This window comes from Hylobates moloch, unplaced genomic scaffold (assembly GCF_009828535.3).
Source record: "Hylobates moloch isolate HMO894 unplaced genomic scaffold, HMol_V3 SCAFFOLD_5, whole genome shotgun sequence".
NCBI lineage: Eukaryota > Metazoa > Chordata > Mammalia > Primates > Hylobatidae > Hylobates > Hylobates moloch.
The window spans coordinates 148,061,342-148,083,120 of NW_026652280.1; the positions used below are offsets into that span (position 1 = coordinate 148,061,342).

Genomic DNA, 21,779 nt, shown 5'->3' on the forward strand with positions numbered 1-21,779 from the left:
TAATGTATTTTATTTAACCTAGTAAATCCAAAATATTATCATTGCAGCATATAATCAAAATACAAATTATCAATGAAATACTTTACATTATTTTTTGTACTAAATATTTGAAATACAGCATGTATTTTACACTTTGACCTCAATTCAGATAGGTACATTTCAGTAGCTTAAGGGCCTCATGTGGCTAGTGGCTACTGTGTTGGACAGTGCAGATCTAATGGTTCCTTCTAGTCAGCAGTGCTATAATCCAATTTTTCAGAAATCTCAGCCTGTGAATCTCAGCCCAAGTATACCACACATACATACCTCTCACATGCACATTTAGGGTAAATAAAGTCTTAACAGGTGAACTCTATTTTACTTATAAAATAGTATTACATTGTTCATCTGTATAAATGATATGAGAATTTTTTTCAAAATAATACTTTACACTTAAGGTAGCAGGAATGGATTTACACATGCTCAGCTGACAAATACTTTCACAATGTTTAATTGTAAAAGCAACACTTGGAAATGAGGAATCTACGTGATTTTCACTTTTATCTTTTCTAAAATGTCTCTTCTCATACTCTTTTCTTATATGTGGTCTGAGACGTCATCTTAACTGGCTCATTAGAAAAAGAAGCAGTTAAAAAAAAAAAAAAAGAGAGTAGTTTAAGGAGTACAGAGAAAAAAATGTCTGTAGCCCAAGAGATAAGGCAGGAGGAGAGGATATGCAGCTGTTTCACTGAACTATTAGGCTCTTAGCCAAGACTGCAACAAACTGATTATTTAGCAAGTTTGTTTAGCTAATTGTTTACATTCTCAAATAATTTTTTTTTTTGAGACAGTCTTGCTCTGTCACCCAGGCTAGAGTGCAGTGGTTTGATTATGGCTCACTGCAGTCTCAGCCTCCGGGGCTCAAGCAATCCTCCCAATTCAGCCTCCCAAATAGCTGGCACTACAGGCATGTGCCACCATGCCTAGCTATTTTTTCTTTTGTAGAGATAGCGTCTCCCTATTTTGCTCAGGCTGGTCTTGAACTCCTGGGCTCAAGCTATCTTCCCACTTCAGCCTCCCAAAGTGCTAGGATTACAGGTGTGAGCCATTGTGCCTGGCCTCTCAAACGATTTAATTTAAATCAGTACCAAACTTTAACTATGAATTAACTTTATCGTACACTGCATCCATTAAAACATAATCATCAAACCACTGCTACCATGGAGACTTAACTATGATTCAAAGACTTTAATAATGGCTACCAAATATAAGTATTAGAACATTATATAAATAAGCCAATGTGTCCTATAGTATTTACTAACTACTATAAAATTCAGCCATTGACTACCTAATTCCAAATGCATGAGCTTGAACTATTATAATTGTCTAGAGAAGGATATTTAGAGAAAAAATAGATCTCTAAAATAAATTAACTGTAAATGGATGGGTTTTAATGTTCGAGTTATTAATATTTCAAAAATATAAACTTTTTATTATCTAGGTCAAATCAGCATATCAAGCCAACCATTACTGAGACCCCACTGTGCTATACTGTTACATGTAACATGAAGGATAAAACAGTATAATACATAGTCCCTACCCTTAAGGAATTTATACTATAAATAGGTCAGGCGCGGTGGCTCACGCCTGTATCCCAGCACCTTAGAAGGCCAAGGAGGGTGGATCAATTGAGGTCAGGAGTTCGAGACCAGCCTGGCCAACGTGGTGAAACCCTGTCTCTACTAAAAATACAAAAAAATTAGCCAGATGTGGTGACACAAACTTGTAGTCCCAGCTACTTGGGAGGCTGAGGCAGGAGAATTGCTTAAACCTGGGAGGTGGAGGTTGCAGTGAGCCAAGATCGTTCCACTGCACTCCAGCCTGGGTGACAGAGCAAGACTGTCTCAGAAAAAAAAGAAAGAAAAAGGAGTTTATACTATAACTATATAAAGTAATATCTACTGTCTATTGTTGCTTTTGCCAGACAGCGGTAGAGTTTAGTAGTTGCAGCAGAGACTGTATGGCCCACAAGGCCTAAAACAGTTACCGTCTGGCCCTTACCAGGAAATGTTTGCCAACTTCTGCTTTATACAAATTATTCTTCGCTGGAGGCAGAGGAAAGTCTAAATAAAGCACTAAACATGATAAAATTTCATTGCATCTGGCAAACTTTAAAAACTATAGTTTTTACAATAAACACTCATAAATAGGCCAGGCGTGGTGGCTCAAGCCTGTAACCCTAGCACTTTGGGAGGCTGAGGTGGACAGATCACCTGAGGTCAGGAGTTCGAGACCAGCCTGGCCAACATGGTGAAACCCTGTCTCTACTAAACATACAAAAATTAGCCAGGTGTGGTAGCACATGCCTGTAATTCCAGCTACTCCGGAGGCTGAAGCAGGATAATCGCTTGAACCTGGGAGGCAGAGGTTGTAGTGAGCTGAGATCGCGCCACTGCACTCCAGCCTGGGCAACAGAGTGAGACTGCCTCCAAAAAAATAGAATAAAGGTCAACCTGTTTTTGCTTGTCTGATGGTAAAATAAAACTTATATGCTGATTCTCAACCTGGACATGACTGCTAAAGGGAATATATTAGCATATTTGAAGTATGAGGTGAGATGCTTATCAAAAAGGGTGGCAAGTGTTTTAAATGGCAGAGAAAGACTGTTTAATAATCATACCTCTGTATTGTTCCCCTTGACCATTCCCATCTAATTCATCTGTCCTGGTCATAAATGATAATGGCTATTTCCCAAAATGAAATTTACCCTGAAGTAGTTGATTCTCATTTGTTATGTTCTGTAAAACCCATAGTTATGTTCTATAAAACATTTGCCATGGTTATGTTCTATAAAGTCATCTCGAATGCTAAATTAGAGAATACTGAGTCACTACACCTAAGGGAAATACAGTGTTAGGTTCCTGCCAGGCTCTGGTCACATTTTCATCAACTGATCAATATATAACCTCTTCTATGTGTATTTCTGTTAAAGATACCTTAATAATATATATTGTTGATTCACTGACATTGAACTCATAGCCAACAGAACTATGACTCATGCCTGAATGAAGGAAGCTTACCTAACACTTGAATTTTCTCTGTAAGGCACATCACAGCCTTCCACTATGCTTAGAGGCCATTTTAAATACTAAAGTCACCAATAAAAAAAATAGAAAGCACAAAAATACAAAAATGTGGCACTAAATGGACCATGAAAAGGAGACTTGTTTAAAAGTATGAGAGCTGAAACATGAGGGCAGACCTCATGAACAAGTCAAACTGACTTGTTCAACCTCAGCTAGTTCATTTTTTGTGTGTGTGGAGATGGTGGGAGGGGTTGCACTATGTTGCCCAGGCTGGTCTTGAACTCCTGGCCTCAAGCAATCCTTCTGCCTCAGCCTCCCAAGGTGGTGAGATTACAGATGTGAGCCTCTGTGCAAAGCTCAGCTAGTTCTTAAATATTTTGCCACTCTGAACATGCATATGTCTAAAAATGACCTTAAAAGCATTTCGAGTATTGATTTTGGGGTTACAAATACATTTCAGTGAGTAGGCAAATTCATAACTACAGAATTGACAAATAATGAGAATCAACTGTATAATAGTATCATTACTAAGAATCTTCTGCATTAACCATAATCAGTTAAAAAAATTGTTTTTGAACAACGGTAACATTATTAAGTACACAGGCACCAAAGTTAATACCTTTGAAGTGATATTTGTTATATATAAAGCAAATAGGGTATGTGTGTAAGTGTATTTCCCTCTTCCCTACTCCAGGAGCCCTTCACCTAGTTTACTTCTGCTTTGAGACTCACCCTGCAGTTGGGCTTCTGTGAAGCCCAACTTGGGTTAGATTCCCCGGACCTTGAGCTCCTACACTTCCCCCCATATCTCCACTGTATTACACATCACCTTACATAACCATCTGTGTGTTTACGCCTTATCCACTGGATTGTAACCAGTGGGGTCCTGTTTTATTTCTAGAACAAGGCGTTTACAATATATTGCTGTTCAATAAACTTTTACTGAATGAATGAATCACAAAGAGATGAGTAATAACAAGAACCTAAAGTAGGATGGCTATGATATAAACAGACCAACAGGTAGGATTAAGTAGTAAGAAATAGCATCTGTATAATTTGCCCATCAGCTGGATGTAGGGAAGAGGAAGGATTTCAGACTGCCCATTTCTGGATTGACAAAGGTGTGCACGGTTGTGCTACTAATGAAAGTATAGAATATAAGAAAGAGTACTTTTGAAGTGTAAAGACAAGTTCTACTGTGAACATTCCTGTAACCTTATTAATAACCCCTTCATCTATGCTAGTTCAATAGTTGGTAAGTTTTGCTGCATAAGACTGCATTCCTAGTTACTTATTTCTCTGGCTAACTACCTCATTAAAATGTAAGATAATATAAGGTAAATTTTATTTAATTTTTGACTCTCCAAAAACCAACACAACAATATTCATTTGAAGTGAACGTGGATGAAGACATCCAGGAGATATTCTGAACTACAGCTTGGAAATATTAGTTGGAGACAAATATTTACAAAGGATCCTAATGCAAGTGATATTTTATAGTGTGAAGGAGGAACAATTTTTGGAAAGAATCAAAGACAGAACTTTGGGATGACCAGCATTTAAGGGGCACATCAATCAACAGGAGACAATAAAAAAGACAGAAGGAACCATCAGAGATCAACTAGGTGAGAATGCTATGGCAGACACTGCTGGTTACATACTAAAGAACAATTCATATCTTCTTTCTAGCTAACAGATATTTTCTCCCAGAAATAGAGTAATGAACTCAAGGAAGGTGAGAGCATCCCCCAGTCTCTGGCGGATGGCTCAGGGTTGATTTAAATCAATCACAGTAGTATTTCCTTTGCCAGTGATTGTGTAAGGGCGGACATGTGACATGGTTCTAGCCAAAGAGATGTAAGAGAGATGTTCTGGTGATTTTCCTCCCTATAAGGAGATATCCACCAAGGAGAAACCCCAGCACTGCATCCTGTTTTTGAATAATGAAATTCTTACAATCCTAAAGGTAGACATCTATGACACAGTGAAAACGGCAGAATACAAAGACAGTAAGAGCCCAACTTGACAGTGTTGCATCTCTAAATCAATCTTGGAACTACCTATCACTGGACTTAAGAGATTCTCTTACTTGGAGCTGAAGGCATCTTGACACCACTAGTGTCCAAAAACCAAGACAGAAACTATTTCATGAAGGATATAGAAAAGTAAAGAAAGATGACAAAAAAGTATGTGTAAGAGTGAGAATTATTTTGGCTTCAATAGTAATAGTTAATCCTGGTGAGCCCTCAAAAAAATATTAACAATGTGCAAGCATTATTCTAAAAACACATGTATCTCATTTAATCTCTCAGAATTCTATGAGGTAGATAGAACTGTGACGAATAAAAGCTAGAATGCGATAAATTGAACATTAAGAGGGAAATGAAAATGAAATAGTAAATTTAAATATTTCTAAAAAGTTGTCTGAAGTAAAGGAGATAGGGTTGTAATAAGGAAAGGATAAAGGAGGTTTTAAGATAGTCCACAGAAGAAGAAACCAATATAGAGGAGGATATTTAAAAACATATAAGACATATAATAAAAGAAATAATTGCTTAAATGACATCTCAAGGAAGATAAGATTTGATATGATTTGATACCAAGAGTACCAGTAGATAAGACGTGAATAAAATTAGAGGTGGGCTCTGAGAGCAAAAGGAATTAGACGACGACAATTTATAAATTTGAAAGTAAAAGGACTAGGAAGACCAAGAAGTTCACACACAGTATCAATACTCTTTAAAAAGAGAGGGGTGAGGGGACATCCACTGCTAAGGATTCAAAGTAGGGTGTTTGATAAGAATGGTGGTAATTCAGTATGTCAATTATGGAAAATAGGGAAGCAGCTGATCAGAAACAAACAATGACTAAAATCCCACTAAGGACCCAGCTGAAACCAGAATGAATGAAACTTCATTTATTTACAAATTTTTATTAAGGACCTTTCATATGCCAAGGCACCTTTCTAGGTGCTACGGATACAGTATGAACAAAAATCCCTGCCTCATTCTCTGTACATTCTAGCGGGAGGAGATATAATAAAAATTTTTAAATACTGTAAGTTGTGTTAGATGGTGATAAAAGCTAAGAAAAATAAAGCAGAAAATGTAAATAAGCAGATTCAAAATTTAGATAGGGTAGCCAGAAATGATTTCAGAGAAAATGATATTCGCACTACAATCTGAAAGGAAAGGAGAAAAGCTATGCATCCATATGGTAGAACTTATTGGATAGAGGGAAATATTAAACACCAAAGCCTAGAAGTGAGGGAATGCAAGGCATCTTTGAGGAACTGCAAGGTGGCTGAGTCAGAATGATAGAGATGGTGAAGGGGTTGAAAGATGGTCAGAGAAATTAACAGGTGCAATACAGAGGCTTGTAGGCCAGTAAAGACTTTGACTTGCATTCTGAGGGAAGATACAAATGCCATTGGAGAGTTTTATGCAGAATGATAGGTCACTTTGATTCTTAACAGCATGGGAAAGACAGTGGGCAAGGGTGGAAGACCAGTAAGAACTGATGGGCACAGTGGCTCAGACCTGTAATCCCAGCACTTTGGAACGCTGAGGCAGGAGGATAGCTTAAGGCCATGAGTTTCAGACTGGCCTGGACAATGTAACGATCCTCTGCCTCTACAAAAGATAAAAAATGTCAGCCAGATATGGTGGCACATGCCTGTAACCCTAGCTACTCGGAAGGCCGAGGCAGGACTGCTTGAGCACAGGAGTTTGTGGTTACAGCGAGCTCTGATTATACCACTGCACTCCAGCCTGAGTGACAAAGTGAGACACTGTCTGGGGGGAAAAATATATATATATATGTATATATATTATGCATATATATAAAATCTATATGTATATATACACATATATTTTACATATATGTGTATATATACATATGGCTTAGGGTACCAAAGAGTAAACAAACTCAAAAAAGGTTAAAGAATTTGGCAAGGTCACTGAAGTAGCAATATATATATACATTCAGGTGGTTTGGACCATGATGTAGCAGTGGAGGTGATGAGAAGTGGTGAACTTCCGGATATATTTTAAAGGTAGAGTCAACAGGATTTCCTGGTGAATCAGACAGGGAATGTGAGGAAAAACCAATAAGGACACCAAGGTTTTTCAACTTCAGCAAAGAGAGAACAGACTTGCTACTCCCCTATCTACTAAAATAGAGAGGGGAGAAGGGAGAAACTGAGGAGTTCAATATTGGACATATAAAATAAAGATGCATGGGGCCAGGCACAGTGGCTCAAACTGGTCATCTCAACACTTTGGGAGGCTAAGGCAGGAGGACTGCTTGAGGCCAGGAGTTTGAGACCGGCCTAGGCAACATAGCGAGACCCCCATCTCTACAAAAAATTTAAAAATTAGCCACGTGTGCTGATGCATGCCTGTAGTCCTAGCTACTCAGGAGGCTGAGGCAGGGGGATCACTTGAGCCCAGGAGCTCAAGGCTGCAATGAGCTAAGATTGCACCACTGCACTTCAGTTTGGGCGACAGAGATCCTGTCTCTTAAAAAAATAATAAAATAAGATGCATGGAAATTCCAGTAGGCAGTTGTATATGTGAGTCTGGTATTCACAGCAGTCCAGACAAACGAGAAAAATTTGGGAAGAGTGTGGGTGATATTTGAAACCACGAGACTAGAGGAAATTACTAGAATCATAGATGGGGTAAAAGGGCACAAGGATTAAGTCCTAGCATTCACAAATGCAGTAGTAAGAATAACTATTACTAGGAAAGTGGGGCCTCTCCCTCATCCCTGAGATGAATCCTAATTATTCTAAGCCAGTATAACACTTGATAGAGTAAGCCTGTGACTCAGCTCTGGTCAGGACAAGGTTAATAAGATTGGCAGTTGTGGGCAGGGGTGGAGGGTAGGGATGTTGGTAGCAGAAACTTTCCCCTTCCATTTAACAATCATGACTGCATGACATCTGGAACTGTGGCACCCATTATGCAATCATTAGGGGAGTAAAGTCAAGAAGCTGAGGGTGGTAGAAGGCAAAGATGAAAAAAACATGGGTACCTCATAAATTGTTGAGCTGCTAATCAACCAGCCTTAGAGCCACTCTACCCCTGGATTTTTTGTTATTATTTAAGCCATTTAATATGGGTTTTCATTACTTGTGGTCAAAAGTATCTGGATACAATAATCTCACTTAATTTTCAAAACAATGCTTAGGGTGCCAAAGAGTAAACAAACTCAAAAAAGGTTAAAGAATTTGGCAAGGTCACTGAAGTAGCAAATGGTGATTTGAAGTTCATCTGACTCCAAAGTCTATTTGAACTGATTTAAGAGTTGTTGATTTAAAGAATGGACACAACTAAAAGACAAAGGGGAGTGGGAGTTGAGAATTACTGAAGTGACTGGCAAAGAAGGAAAGCCAGCAAGTAAGAGATGGAAAGAAAAGAGAAGTGTCAAAAGACTAGAGGAACGGAAGTACATTAGGAAACAAACTGACAAGAGGTCATCTTGAGGAGAATATCAGACTTGAAGATTTTTATCGTTTGAGTTGTCTGGATGAAGACTAGATGCAGGCTGTGGCCATAAGCAGTGAGGAAATTGCACTTTGAGTAGTTAAGGATTAATGTAGTAATATTTACTACATGGCACACGTTATTTTATGCACTTGGGATTCAGTGGTACGTGATCTGAGATGAAGTTCCCCGTCTGTAACCTGGCCAGAGGCTTGAAGTCTTTACCCCAAGATATAAACAGAGCACAAGAATCAGGCTGACAATTGGGATGACAATGACTCACATTCATGAGCTTGTTTCAAATAATTTAACATACACTAGGAAATTAAATGTTTAATGAATGAATGATCTATCTGATCATTCAGCTTCTTCCATTCTGACTCTTCAAACCATTGCGTAATTAGCTACAGGCTATTATTGGTTACACTGATACAAATAATTGTCTGAAAACAATAGGGAGTCTCTGCAAAGTGATCCATGGTTTCATTCCACCTTCACTCACTAGCATGCTCAAGACAAGACGGTGAGATATATGTCTATTTTGTTTACTACTGTATCTCTAGCACTTAGAACAATGCCCAGAATTTTTGTTGAATAAATGGATTAATTAGGACCTACTAGATGCCAGGCATTATGTTCATCTCGAAGGTAAATAAGATAGCTCCTGCCCTTGACAGTTTACCACTTAAAGGCTCTAACTAAAACCTCTCAATCTTCATTTATATCAAAGTGCATAGTTAAGGAGCAAGGTTGTTAAGAATCTAAAGGTAATATCTGTCCTGGATAAAAGGGGTCTAAAGCTTAATATGCACTTAAATTTTTTAAAATTACCATTCTTGCTTGAAAAAATAGTATTTATATTATTGCTACAATTAGATAACCTGGCATAAACAATGATTATGATAAATCATAGAAAAATAGTACCTCCAGATGTTTCTTATAAAAAAAATTAATTCCTTTTTCTTAAGTACATGTCCCTTCAAAATTTTTTTAAATGAAGTGAGAATATCAGTTAATATGAAGCAACATAAAAGAACAAATGGAATCAGAAGGCAAATTCCAAAGAGATCACTGCTATAAATAGAGACATGGAAATGTCAGAACAGAGAAGCAAAGTTCCACTAAAAAACAACAACAAAATTGTTATACCAAATGAGTTTTATATCTTGTACCCACCCACTTCCAGTTAAGGATTTCACTGGCAAAGATCCTTGATCTTTCAATAACCTATTTTCAGAAGGAAATGTTGTCAGTAGACATCCTGATTACAAAAATTAAGATGTTTTTGGTTCTGTAGATTCTTCTTCCTCTTGTACCTAAGAAGCAGAAAACCTCCAACCCAAACACTGATGCTTCATATAGAAGATAGTTCACAAAATAAAGAGCACTGGATTAGAAATCTAGTCGTGGCTCTGCAATTAATCTTGGCACTTTGTAGAAGGCACTCAGCAATCTGTGTTATGGTTTCCTCCAACATAAAATGAAACAAATGGGCGAGATTACCTTCAAGGTCTTTCCAAGACTGATATCCTAAGAAAAGTTTGTGTGAAACTACCCTTCGGTGCCATCTGGCCTCAAAGGCCATCCACATTCATAATCATATGTAGCTTTGTAGGAAAATGATAGTGGAATAAAGAATTCAACTTGATATTTATTAAACTTTTTTTTTTTTTTTGAGACGGAGTCTCACTCTGTCACCCAGGCTGGAGTGCAGTGGCGCGATCTCGGCTCACTGCAAGCTCCGCCTCCCGGGTTCACACCATTCTCCTGCCTCAGCCTCTCCAAGTAGCTGCGACTACAGGCGCCCGCCACCACGCCCGGCTAATTTTTTGTATTTTTAGTAGAGACGGGGTTTCACCGTGGTCTCGATCTCCTGACCTCGTGATCCGCCCGCCTCGGCCTCCCAAAGTGCTGGGATTACAAGCGTGAGCCACCGCGCCCGGCATTTATTAAACTTTTACCAACATAAAAGCATACTGGGCAAACCAAAGAATAAGACCCGGTCCTTGACTAGCCCTCTTTTAAACAGAGGAGGGGAAAAGGGAGAAGACAAAATTTCTATATTCATAACATTTACTACAATCTAGCCAGGGAAACAAAATTTAATTCACTTTAATTCCTCAAATATTAAATATGTTTTGTGTAAAAGAGTAGTTTTCAAATCTTGATGAGTAGAATCAACTATGATGCTTACTTTCTGAAAAAAAAAAAAGAAAAGAAAAAGAAACATAGATTCCCCAAAACACGATTCAGTAGGTCCAGGTAGGGCTCAGGTATCCGCATTTCTAAAAAGCACTCTTGATGACGCTGGTGACCTTTTGTTAAGAAACTCTGCCTAAGTCCAGCTAACAAAAAGTTTGAGTTAGTCCAGCTAAAAGAAAAACTTTCAATTGATTCATGAATAGGACAGGTCCCAATTGAAAGTAGTTCAATGGCTTAGGGCTGAAGGGATAAGAAGGACTTTCACAGGATGAATGCAGGAACAAGGCAAAGAAAACATTTGATTAAAGTGGAGCAACAGCCTGATTTGGACCATTCCAGTGAAAAGTCCCTAGTTAAAGGTTAATTGGCAGTTTCTGATTGGTTAAGACAGTTTACATTGAATTAGGTTTCAGTTTGCTTATGTAGGAACACAGGGCACTGGAGGTACCTCAGTCTAATCACTTCCCATTTAATTATTTTAACAGTTTTAAAAAAGATGTTTCTAGACCCTGAATTCATCTCAAGACTATATACTCGTAACTAGAAACAAACTGCAAGCCATTAAAAATAAGCAAAAGTCAGCCAGACCTTGTACACTTGTGTATTTCAGTGGTTCTCAAACGTGTCTGCACTTTAGGATTAACCCAGGAAGCTTTTACGGATTCAAATATAGACCAATTAAATCAGTTTCTGGAAGTAGGAGTTAGGGCTAACCTTTCTTTCTTTCGTTTTTGAGACAGAATCTCACTCTGTCACCAGGGTGGAGTGCAGTGGTGTGATCTCAGCTCACTGCGACCTCCGCCTCCTGGGTTCAGGCAATTCTCCTGCCTCACCCTCCCGAGTAGCTGGGATTACAGGCACCTGCCACCATGCCCAGCTAATTTTTGTATTTTTAGTAGAGCCGGGGTTTCGCCATGTTGGCCAGGCTGGTTTTGAACTTCTGACCTCAGGTGATCCACCCGCCTAGGCCTCCCAAAGTGCTAGGATTACAGGCATGAGGCACCTCGCCCGGCCTTTCATATTTTTTAAAAGCTCCCTGTAGCCAATGCGGGTAACCACTGAATAAATAAAAGGTCACTACAATTGGTTAGTCAGGTTGTTTCATGAGAAAAGACTATTTTTAATCTGGATTTTTTTATTTAGCTAAAGATTAATGAAAAAAATAAATGTAACAGAAGACCTGATTATCTAAATATATGATCCAATAGGAAAAGAAACAATAAATGTTTTGACCACAAAAAAAGGGAGAATAAGAACAGTAAATATATGAATTTTAGACATTTTGTTTTTGAGGCAACATGTAAAACCAAAGTTTTGTAGGTAGTTGTAAAGACACAGGTTTGGAAACATCTAGGAAACAAGTATAGGATCAATTTACAGGAAATTACAAGTATATTAGTGCATATTTGTATACAGCAGCTTTATTATAAATTATTATAATGTATGCTATGGAATAAGCTAAACTAACTCAAGAACCGGATGATAAGGCCAGTTATTTAAGATAGACGCTTTTAGGAGTCCCAAACTTTCAATCTAACATTATTACCTAAAGTAATGGGAAGCTGGGAGTGTTATATCTTACAAGAAAGGTGGAGAGCTCTTTTCTCTAAAAATTAATAATCTATTTCCTATATATTCTATGATGCCCTGTTGTATCTCCCATGATTATAATCAAAGGACAGATCCTGGCAATGTGTGGAGTAACCAAATACTCCATTAATATTCAAAGAGGCCTTTTGTATAATACAGTAAAGATGTTTGTTCTTTTATTAGATTTGAAGAACACTGAAAAGTTTGGAATGACACCTTAGCAACCCCCCACATATTCCTCCCAGCTTCACTGAAGAGGTCCTAAAAAGCAGTTTATTTATATTTTCACAAAGAAACTTTGTCTCAAGCATTAATTTTTCCAAAAGATTAAGCTATCAAGAATTTTATTCTTGCCAGGCGCAGTGGCTCACGCCTGTAATCCCAGCACTTTGGGAGGGCAAAGAGGGTGGATCATGAGGTCAGGAGTTCGAGACCAGCCTGGCCAACATGGTGAAACACTGTCTCTACTAAAAATACAAAAATTAGCTGGGCGTAGTGGTGGGTGCCTGTCATCCCAGCTACTCAGGACGCTGAGGCAGAATTGCTTGAAGCCGGTAGGCAGAGGTTATAGTGAGCCGAGATCATGCCACTGCACTCCAGCCTGGGTGACAGGGTGAGACTCCGTCTCAAAAAAAAAAAAAAAAAAAAAAATTAATTGGGCATGGTGGTGCACACCTGTGATCCCAGCTACTCCAGAGGCTGAGGTGCGAGAATCTCTTGAACCTGGGGGGCTGAGGTTTCAGTGAGCCAAGATCGCGCCACTGCACTCCAGCCTGGGCAACAGAGCGAGTATGTAAAAAAAAAAAAAAAAAAGAAAATTGAGGTCCTTACATATTTTCGATATTCAGTGATAACTAAAATAAATTGGGATATATATAAATTTGTTTTGAGGGTAAATTATAGCACTGTGGTAAATTACATTGATCAAAAGGTCTGATTGTATTGCCTAATAAAATATGAAAAAATCAAGACATTCTCAAAATACAACTGGAAAATTTCTACCTAGCCGCACACCCAACACTGCTTTTACTCTTTCTATATATTATGATTAAATCTGTAGTCCCGTACGTGCACTGATTTTTCAAATGCAAATCCCACCAAAATTTATAGGGATGGCCATGAACACTGAAAAAGATCATCAGAGCTATAAATGGATACGACTGCCTTAAAAGCTTATTAAAGGGAAATGATGGCTCACCTGCATCTACATTCATATTAACTGCTATTTTGGTGCTTAAGCAAATGAACACATTACTTTTAGGTTTTCAGAAAGAATGCAGCATATATATATATTTTCACAATTACTCTTAAGAGCTGCTGAAAAAGTATTTTTTTAGACCTAACCAAATAAGACAAAATGCCACAAAGTCGAGAAAGCTCATTTTACCTCATTGTTATTTAAATAGAAATAACTTTTGAAAAAAAAAGTCACTGATATACTCAATAATAAGGAGTAAGACTTCTAAAGTATCCTAACGATTCCTGGAGCTTACTACTATTAACACAGTAAATTACATGCCACGATATGTTGGAGAAGGTCTAAAGAAATGTCTGGCATTACTTGGTAACTGAAGTATATAACATAAGATACCGATTTATACACACACACACACACACACACACACGTATACCTAGTCCTGTGGTGACAATTCAGAATATGATCTTACACACACACACACACAGACACAGACACATATACCTAGTCCTGTGATGACAATTCAGAATGTGATCTTACATTTGAGTACCCACAGGATGGGGTGGGAGAAACTACGCCTAAGAAGCTACAAACACTATTTTGGTCAAGAAACAATGCTGTTCTTAACTTAAAAGGCCTTAATAGGCCGGGCGCAGTGCCCCACGCCTATAATCCCAGCATTCTGGGAGGCCGAGGCGGGTGGATCACGAGGTCAGGAGATTGAGACCATCCGGGCTAACACGGTGAAACCCCGTCTCTACTAAAAATGCAAAAAATTAGCCAGACGTGGTGGCAGGGGCCTGTAGTCCCAGCTACTCGGGAGGCTGAGGCAGGAGAATCGCTTGAACCCAGGAGGCGGAGGATGCAGTGAGCCGAGACCGCGCCACTGCACTCCAGCCTGGGCAGCAGAGCGAGACTCTCAAAAAAAAAAAAAAACCTTAATAAAAATGGCCATGGACACGTACAAATACCAGGTTACTAAAACTGGCTAACGAAGAACAATCACGTTTTTGGATAAAGAAAAGGGCAGTCATATTTTTAGAGCCTCATCCACATTATTTTAAACAAAAACTTAAAATATGGTAGAGAACTAACAGGCTTCCAGCCAGAACACCCACCCTCGTGATAAAACTCAAAAATCTGACAGGCTGTAAGTAAAATACAGGGACACTTTACTACCCTGAAAATCATGCTGGGTTCCCGCTAGGCCGGGCAGACGTTTTCGGCAGCATCACCGCGCGGCGTCTCGGACGCGCTTCTCCTGGCGCCCTCCAGGCGACAGCGCTCTCGAGACACTGTTGCGTCGCCGTCACGCCCGTCGTTGTCACGCCCTTCCTCGCGGACCCCGAGAATGACACATGGCGGAAAATTCTACCGCACTACCTCCCTGAGGCAGCGACCGGTAAGAAACAACCTTTTCTTCAGGTTTCCCACCACCCAACCCCAGTCGCAGTCAACTGGCCACTGTCACCCACCACCCTGCAGGAACAATTACCCAGCCTCACCCCAAGAACGCGCGGAGAGGAGGCGCCAAAAGAAACCCTGTTCTCGCGAAATCTTAAACTTAATTCTCGCGACGTCTCTGTTCCCGTTGTTCTTTCTCAGCCCTAACCTCACACTAGCGCGTTGCCTCGGAAACATCGCGAGATTTTGTTCCTTCAGTCTCCGCCCCTTTACGGCACGATGGTCGCGCAAGAATGTAATAGAGGTTCGACGGCCGCCATTTTCTTTCTTTCTTAGCTGTTAGCTGAGAGGAAGTCTCCGAACAGGCGCCAGCGGCTCTTGTAGTGTAACCATGGCAGACTATTCAACAGTGCCTCCACCCTCTTCTGGCTCAGCTGGTGGCGGTGGTGGCGGCGGTGGTGGTGGAGGAGTTAACGACGCTTTCAAAGATGCACTGCAGAGAGCCCGGCAGGTAAGTGTGGACCGCGCGGCGGAATCCCGAAAGCTCACGGTAATTGGCCGCTGATTCAGTAGGCCGCTACCCTTAAGCGCATGAGGAAGAGGAAAGAGGTGTTCTTCCGGGCTGAAATGTGAAGAGACACGTTTCCCCATGTTGGTAATAACGATTAGAGACCAGAACTCAGTTTTGTGTTCTTGGTGTCTAATCTACTTAGAACCCCGACGCGTGCTACGCAAAGAGGGCCTGAAGTCTTTCTCCCGCTTCTGCGGCACTCGCGTGTCTCCAGTGAGCTAGTTTAGATGAAGATCCTCTTCCAGGGGATAAAGCGCAGTTAGTTTCACACAATTTAATGGAAGGTTCTGGTAATGAGTTTGGGAAAGAACTAGGGTCTGTCCTGGAACCATAGCAAGGGAAGGGATTTGTCATTAAAGTAGCCTTTACAGCTCATTTCCGTTCTCTCTCGCAATTAAAACCGCTTTCAGTACCATTCACCTTCACACCTCTACAAGGAAGGGACTTGAAAGCAGTCTTCTGGGCGGGATTTACGTGTCAGTCTGTTCTACCAGTCCGCCCCCCTTATTTCTCAAAATGGCCTCAGGCCCATTATACCAGAGGATTCAATTTGAATCTGCCTCTCTGTTCCGAGTCGTAAACTGACCAGACCTCTTTGTATTACGTAGTGCGTGTATTTGCCCTGAAGGCACCACTTTCCCAGACGAAAGCTGTTAAAATAGTGCGTGTATTCCAGGGAAATAAAACATTTCTTAATTTGAACTTTACATTTTTAGATCGTCCCCTAATACATTCAGAATTTCAAAATGTATGATGTTGGTATGGATTTGCATGTAAGCAAAAGAATCCTACTCTCTATGACACTATGCATATTGTACTAGGTGCTGGACGATTTTTACTAGTGTTAAGCTAATGATAATTAGAAACCAGTGTTGTGCTGTGTTTTCATTGCATTGGGAGTTCACTTAGTTAACTTTACCGGTACAGTTGAAGGAACATTGAGTCAAAATTAGAATTCATAAAATCCGTTGTAACACGTCTAATGTGAACGCATTATAAACATGTACCTGTACTTGTTTATAACCAGAAATATTAGGGGTAGTCAACAAAAGGTCATCATTAATATTAGTTCTGCGGTTTTTTTCACGTAATTTAAGAAATTCTGAACATGTTTAGCAACAAGCGTATAACTATGACACTCTGCGTGTTTTATTGGATTGATTTGCAAAACTTAAGGAAACTATTTTAATTACTGGAATCAACTATTTTATTTTACCAGAACCAGCACGTTGGATTAATTAGTGTCGCACACTGTGGATAGATACTGGAGTTTTGTTTTGTTTTGTTTTGTTTGAGACGGAGTCTCCCTCTGTCGCCCAGACTGTAGTGCAGTGGTGTGATCTCGTCCCACTGCAACCTCCGCCTCCCGGCTTCAAGCAATTCTTCTGCTTCAGCCTCCCGAGTAGCTGGGATTACAGGCGCCCACCACCATGACCGGCTAATTTTTTTTTTTTTTTTTTTTCAGTAGAGACAAGGTTTCACCATGCTGGCCAGGCTGGTCTCGAACTCCTGACCTCGTGATCCGCCCGTCTTGGCCTCCCAAAGCTGGGATTACAGGCGTGAGCCACTGCGCCTGGCCTTGTTTTTTTTTTTGTTTTAATGCATGAATTGTTTCCTACTAAGAAGCTATGATATAGTTCCTTGACCAGATGCAAATGAACAGGATTATCTGATTAATACTTTGATTAACGAGAGCAGACAAAATATGGATATTTCATTCATCCACTTGCTTTATAAGTGTTTATAATAGAGTTTCTATAAGGCAGGCACCTTGTACGGGACGCAAGTTGGGAGGGGATGCCCAGCTTCCTAAGTAAAGGTGATATTTGACCAAGGCATTATAGAATGAAAGAGAGTTTGGCCAGTAGAGAAAAGAAGCAGCATTCGCAGAGGTATGGGGACTTGAGGGAATGACAAGAACCCAGAAGTGAAGTCACTAGAAGGTGGGGGTGGGAGGACGTGAAACGAGGCAAGGAAAGGTACAAGCGGATCCAGATACTGGAAGACCTTGTGTTGCAATGCTTTAATTAAAAATTGGATTTCAGGCCGGGTATGGTGGCTCACGCCTGTAGTCCCAGCACTTTGGGAGGCTGAGGCAGGCAGATCACTTGAAGTCGGAGTTTAAGACTAGCCTGGCCAACAGGGTGAAACCCCGTCTCTACAAAAAATACAAAAAGTAGCCGGGCTTGGTGGCCTGTGCCTGTAGTCCCAGCTGTTTGGGAGGCTGAGACACAAGAATCGCTTCAGCCTGGGAAGTGGAGGTTGCAGTGAGTGGAGATCCCGCTGATGCACTCCAGCCTGGGCATAGAGCGAGACCCTGTCTCAAAAAAAAAATTGGATTTTATTATTAGGCTAAGCCATAATTTCTTTATACTTTTTAAAATACAGAAATTGTTGGCAAATTGTGAAATTTATTGTCGTATATGCTAATAGATCAGTCGTCCTGATGTCTTTGCTGTAATGATTTCTTTATAAAAATGATCTTAAATCTGAGCTTTCTAGCTTTAGCTTTTGCCTGGAATTACCCATTACATTTGATGATGTCTCTAAATGTCAGTTGTAGCTGTTACTCTGATGATATAAGTGGAATATACAGAAGCGTACTTAGACAAAAGTTAGGTTAATATCTGAACTACTTCCTCCTTGTGTATTTAAGAGAATATTGACTTAGGTTTCTAGAATCCTCAACTATAAGTTTATTTTCTTTGTCTAGAATACTATGCTGTTTTTGTTTTTGGAAGGAAGAGATATAGGAACAGTTTCCTGCTTTCAAGGAGCTTCAAAGGCTGTACCAGTGGGGATGCCATTGGTATATTTAGCTGGATAGTTGTTATTCAGCAAAGCAGGACAAGTAATTATGATTCCTGGTCCGTACCTGGTAATGCCAGTAATGTTAACTCTAGCTGATTGTTGACATCTGGTCATTTAGTTGCCAATCTTCTTTTTTTTTTTCTAGCTTATTTTTATGTGAAATTTTTAGATTTTTATAATATTCTGAGCTAAATTCAACACAGGGACACCAGATTGCTGCTTTAGTTCAGAGTTTCCAGCCTGTGCACTTAAGAAATTTATTTTTGTGTATTTCAAGCTGTAACTCCAGAGATTGGGATTGTTTGATTGGGTCTTTAGCAGTGGTACTAATAGCAACTTCTGTCTCTAGAACGTTAGAAAATTAAAATGTATTTATCTACCGTTTTTTTCCTAGAGGTTATATGAAGGTAGAAATGAATCAGACTAGATGATTAGCTAAGCAAGACTATTAACCCTCATCCCTTCCCCTCTAGACAACTGTGAAATTAGTCATTATGTATTCGATCCTTCTTGCACTCTCTTCTCTGACAATTATAAAAGTGATTCAGGCTGCATAATGTTTGAATGAAATGAAAATATAGACTAGAGCTGTTTTTATTTTTTATTACCATTAGTCTCTTCAGTGAAAACTAACATTTGAGCATGATTCTTTTTTAAAATCATTTTGTGACAATTTAGAAGGCTTATGATAAGCAAATTATGGTATGGTAATATTTCTAGTGTCCACGTTTCTTCACATGTCTGGCATATGGGAACTACTAACTCCATCAGGACCTTGCCTATAGTAGGTACTGAACATTTACTGAATTAAATCAATAAACATTTTTGATGAATTAAAGTACAAGTCAGACCTCTGTATCTGTGGGCTCTGCATCTGCAAATTCAGCCAACCATGGATCAAAAATATTAGAAAAATGGAATAACAGTTCAGCAATATGAGTAATACGAATAAAAACAATACAACTATGTACATTGTATCAGGTATTATAAGTAATTTAGAGATGCTTTAAGTATACTGAAGGATTTGTGTAGGTTATATGCAGATACTGTACCATTTTATGTAAGGAACTTGAGCATCTGGATTCTGGTATTTGCATGGTTCCTGGAAGCAATCCCCCAGGGATACTGTGGGACTATAGTTGATCATACCACCTGATTTTAGAGATTTTCTGATTCTCTGAAGTTAATTAAGTAAACTACAATATTCTGTTCTTAACCCCGGAGGATACATTCCAAGAACCTCAGTGAATATCTGAAACCACAGATAGTATTGAATCCAATATATACACGGTAATATTTTTTCCTATACATATGTATCTATAAAGTTTAAATTCTAAATTAGACACAGTATTAACGATAATAATAAATTAGAGCAAGACTGGACATAGTGGTTCACGCCTATAATCTTAACACTTAACTTTGACGTTGTCTTTGAAAAGAAATCGGCCAGCCAAGGTGGCTCATGGCTGTAATCCTAGTATTCTGAGAAGTTGAGTCAGGAAGATTGCTTGAGCCCAGGAATCCAAGACCACCCTAGGCAACATGGTGAAACCCTGTTTCTATAAAAAAATACCAAAAAATAGGGTGGGCGCGGTGGTTCATGCCTGTAATCCCAGCACTTTGGGAGGCTGAGGCGGGTGGATCACAAGGTCAGGAGATCGAGACCATCCTGGCTAACATGGTGAAACCCCGTCTCTACTAAAAATACAAAAAATTAGCCGGGGGTGGTGGTGGGCGCCTGTAGACCCAGCTACTTGGGAGACTGAGGCAGGAGAATGGCGTGAACTCGGGAGGTGGAGCTTGCAGTGAGCCAAGATCACACCACTGCACTCTAACCTGGGTGACAGAGTGAGACTCCGTCTCAAAAAAAAAAAAAAAAAAAAAGAAATACCAAAAAATTAGCCAGACATGGTGGTGCGTGCCTGTAGTACCAGCTACCCAGGAGGCTGAGGTAGGAGGATTGCTTGAACTTGGGAGGTCAAGTCTGCAATGTTGACAATGTTGGGTCCTTTACGTAGTTGCATAAGTGAGCCATGATCATGCCACTGCACTACAGCCTTGGGCAACAGCCTGACCCTGTCTCAAAATTTTAATTAAAAAAAAAAAAACAGAACAATTACAACAATACAGTGTATTACTGACAAGAAGGGCAAATTAAAAAAAAATTAAACCAATATGCTATAATAAGTTATATGAATGAGGGGACCCTCCCCTACCCCAGAATATCGGATTGTACTATATCATAGGTAACTGAAACCGTGAAGAGCAAAAACTGAAGATAAAGACTACTGTGTGTTTTAAGTTTCTTTTGAACTCCCAAATTCTTGGATTTCTCACCTCTTGGCTTCCTCAATAGAGGTGAGAGTTGCTAAAGCAGTGAAAACAGGAAAAATAACTTACTCATTCAAGAAGTAGATAATGGTCCAGATGGAAAGCTTGAATTATTTTTGTAAAACTAAAATCAAATAAAGTAGCCAGGCACAGTGGCTTACGCCTGTAATCCCAGCACTTTGGGAGGCTGAGGCGGGTGGATCACTTGAGGTCAGGAGCTCAAGGGCAGCCTGGCCAACAAGGTGAAACCCTGTCTATACTAAAAATACAAAAATTAGCTGAGCGTGGTGGGGGCGCCTGTAGTCCCAGCTACTCGGGAGGCTAAGGAGGGAGAATCGCTTGAACTTGGGGGCAGACGTTGCAGTGAGCCCAGATCACGCCACTGCACTCTAGTCTGGGCAACATCGTGAGACTCTATCTCAAATAATAATAATAATTAAATAAAGTAAAAAGTTTCCCACACTTGATAAATGTCTAATAAAAATTGAATATGTTGAGTTCAAGTACTCTGAAAAAGGAGTTGAATATAGTTGGAGGTTGGTTTTTAGGAATTACTATTTTTCTTAACTATCCTTGTAGTCACCTAGGAATTGTGTATTTTCTATTGATCTTAGAAAATTGATCAAATCTACAGTTCATTTTGTTTTTTTCAGTTTTTTTTTTTTTTTTTTAAAGAGATGGGGTCTTGCTGTATTAGCGTTGAACTCCTGGCCTCAACCAGTTCTCCCACCTCAGCTTCTGAAGTAGCTGGGACTGCAGGTGCCACTGAGCCGGGCTCCTTTATTGGTATTTTTATTAAAAGCTTTTCTCTAATGTCTTTGTAACAGTTCTCAATTTTTGAAATGGTGTTACTGGTTCTTTAGTGTGAACTGTCAACTTGCATTTTTTCTTTTCTTTTCTTTTTTTCTTTTTTGAGATGGAGTCTCGCTCTGTCACCCAGGCTGGAGTGCAGTGGTGCGATCTTGGCTCGCTGCGACCTCTGCCTCCCAGGTTCAAGTGATTCTCCTGCCTGAGCCTCCTGAGTAGGTGGGATTACAGGTGCGCACCACTGTGCTTTTTTTTAAAGATGGTGTTCACCATGTCAGTCTGGACGAATCAATGTGATCCCTGCCTTGGCCTCC

The 21,779-nt window shown here is 39.7% G+C and overlaps 2 protein-coding genes across 22 annotated transcripts in view; one reads left to right on the forward strand and one right to left on the reverse strand.

Annotated features, from left to right (window-relative positions):
• The window catches only part of DNAJB4 (DnaJ heat shock protein family (Hsp40) member B4), a 36,380-nt gene extending 21,209 nt beyond the window's left edge, over positions 1 to 15,171 (reverse strand). The window contains exon 1 of one of the 7 annotated variants that reach the window (XM_058439643.1): positions 15,154 to 15,171. Coding sequence is in view for 1 of the 7 variants with exons in the window: in XM_058439644.1 (XP_058295627.1) it covers positions 14,660 to 14,732 (73 nt within the window). In the remaining 6 variants the exon portion in view is untranslated. Of the gene's footprint in view, positions 1 to 14,659; positions 15,024 to 15,046 lie in introns of those variants that run through there. The other 6 variants (XM_032155518.2, XM_058439641.1, XM_032155517.3 and 3 more) reach the window with 6 other exon arrangements.
• Positions 14,927 to 21,779, forward strand: part of FUBP1 (far upstream element binding protein 1) — a 35,700-nt gene continuing 28,847 nt past the window's right edge. For 9 of the 15 annotated variants that reach the window (XR_009213702.1, XR_009213703.1, XM_032155515.2 and 6 more), the window contains exon 1: positions 15,224 to 15,456. Coding sequence is in view for 12 of the 15 variants with exons in the window: in XM_032155515.2 (XP_032011406.1) it covers positions 15,337 to 15,456 (120 nt within the window). In the remaining 3 variants the exon portion in view is untranslated. Of the gene's footprint in view, positions 14,944 to 15,222; positions 15,457 to 21,779 lie in introns of those variants that run through there. The other 6 variants (XR_004248368.2, XM_032155511.2, XM_032155512.2 and 3 more) reach the window with 3 other exon arrangements.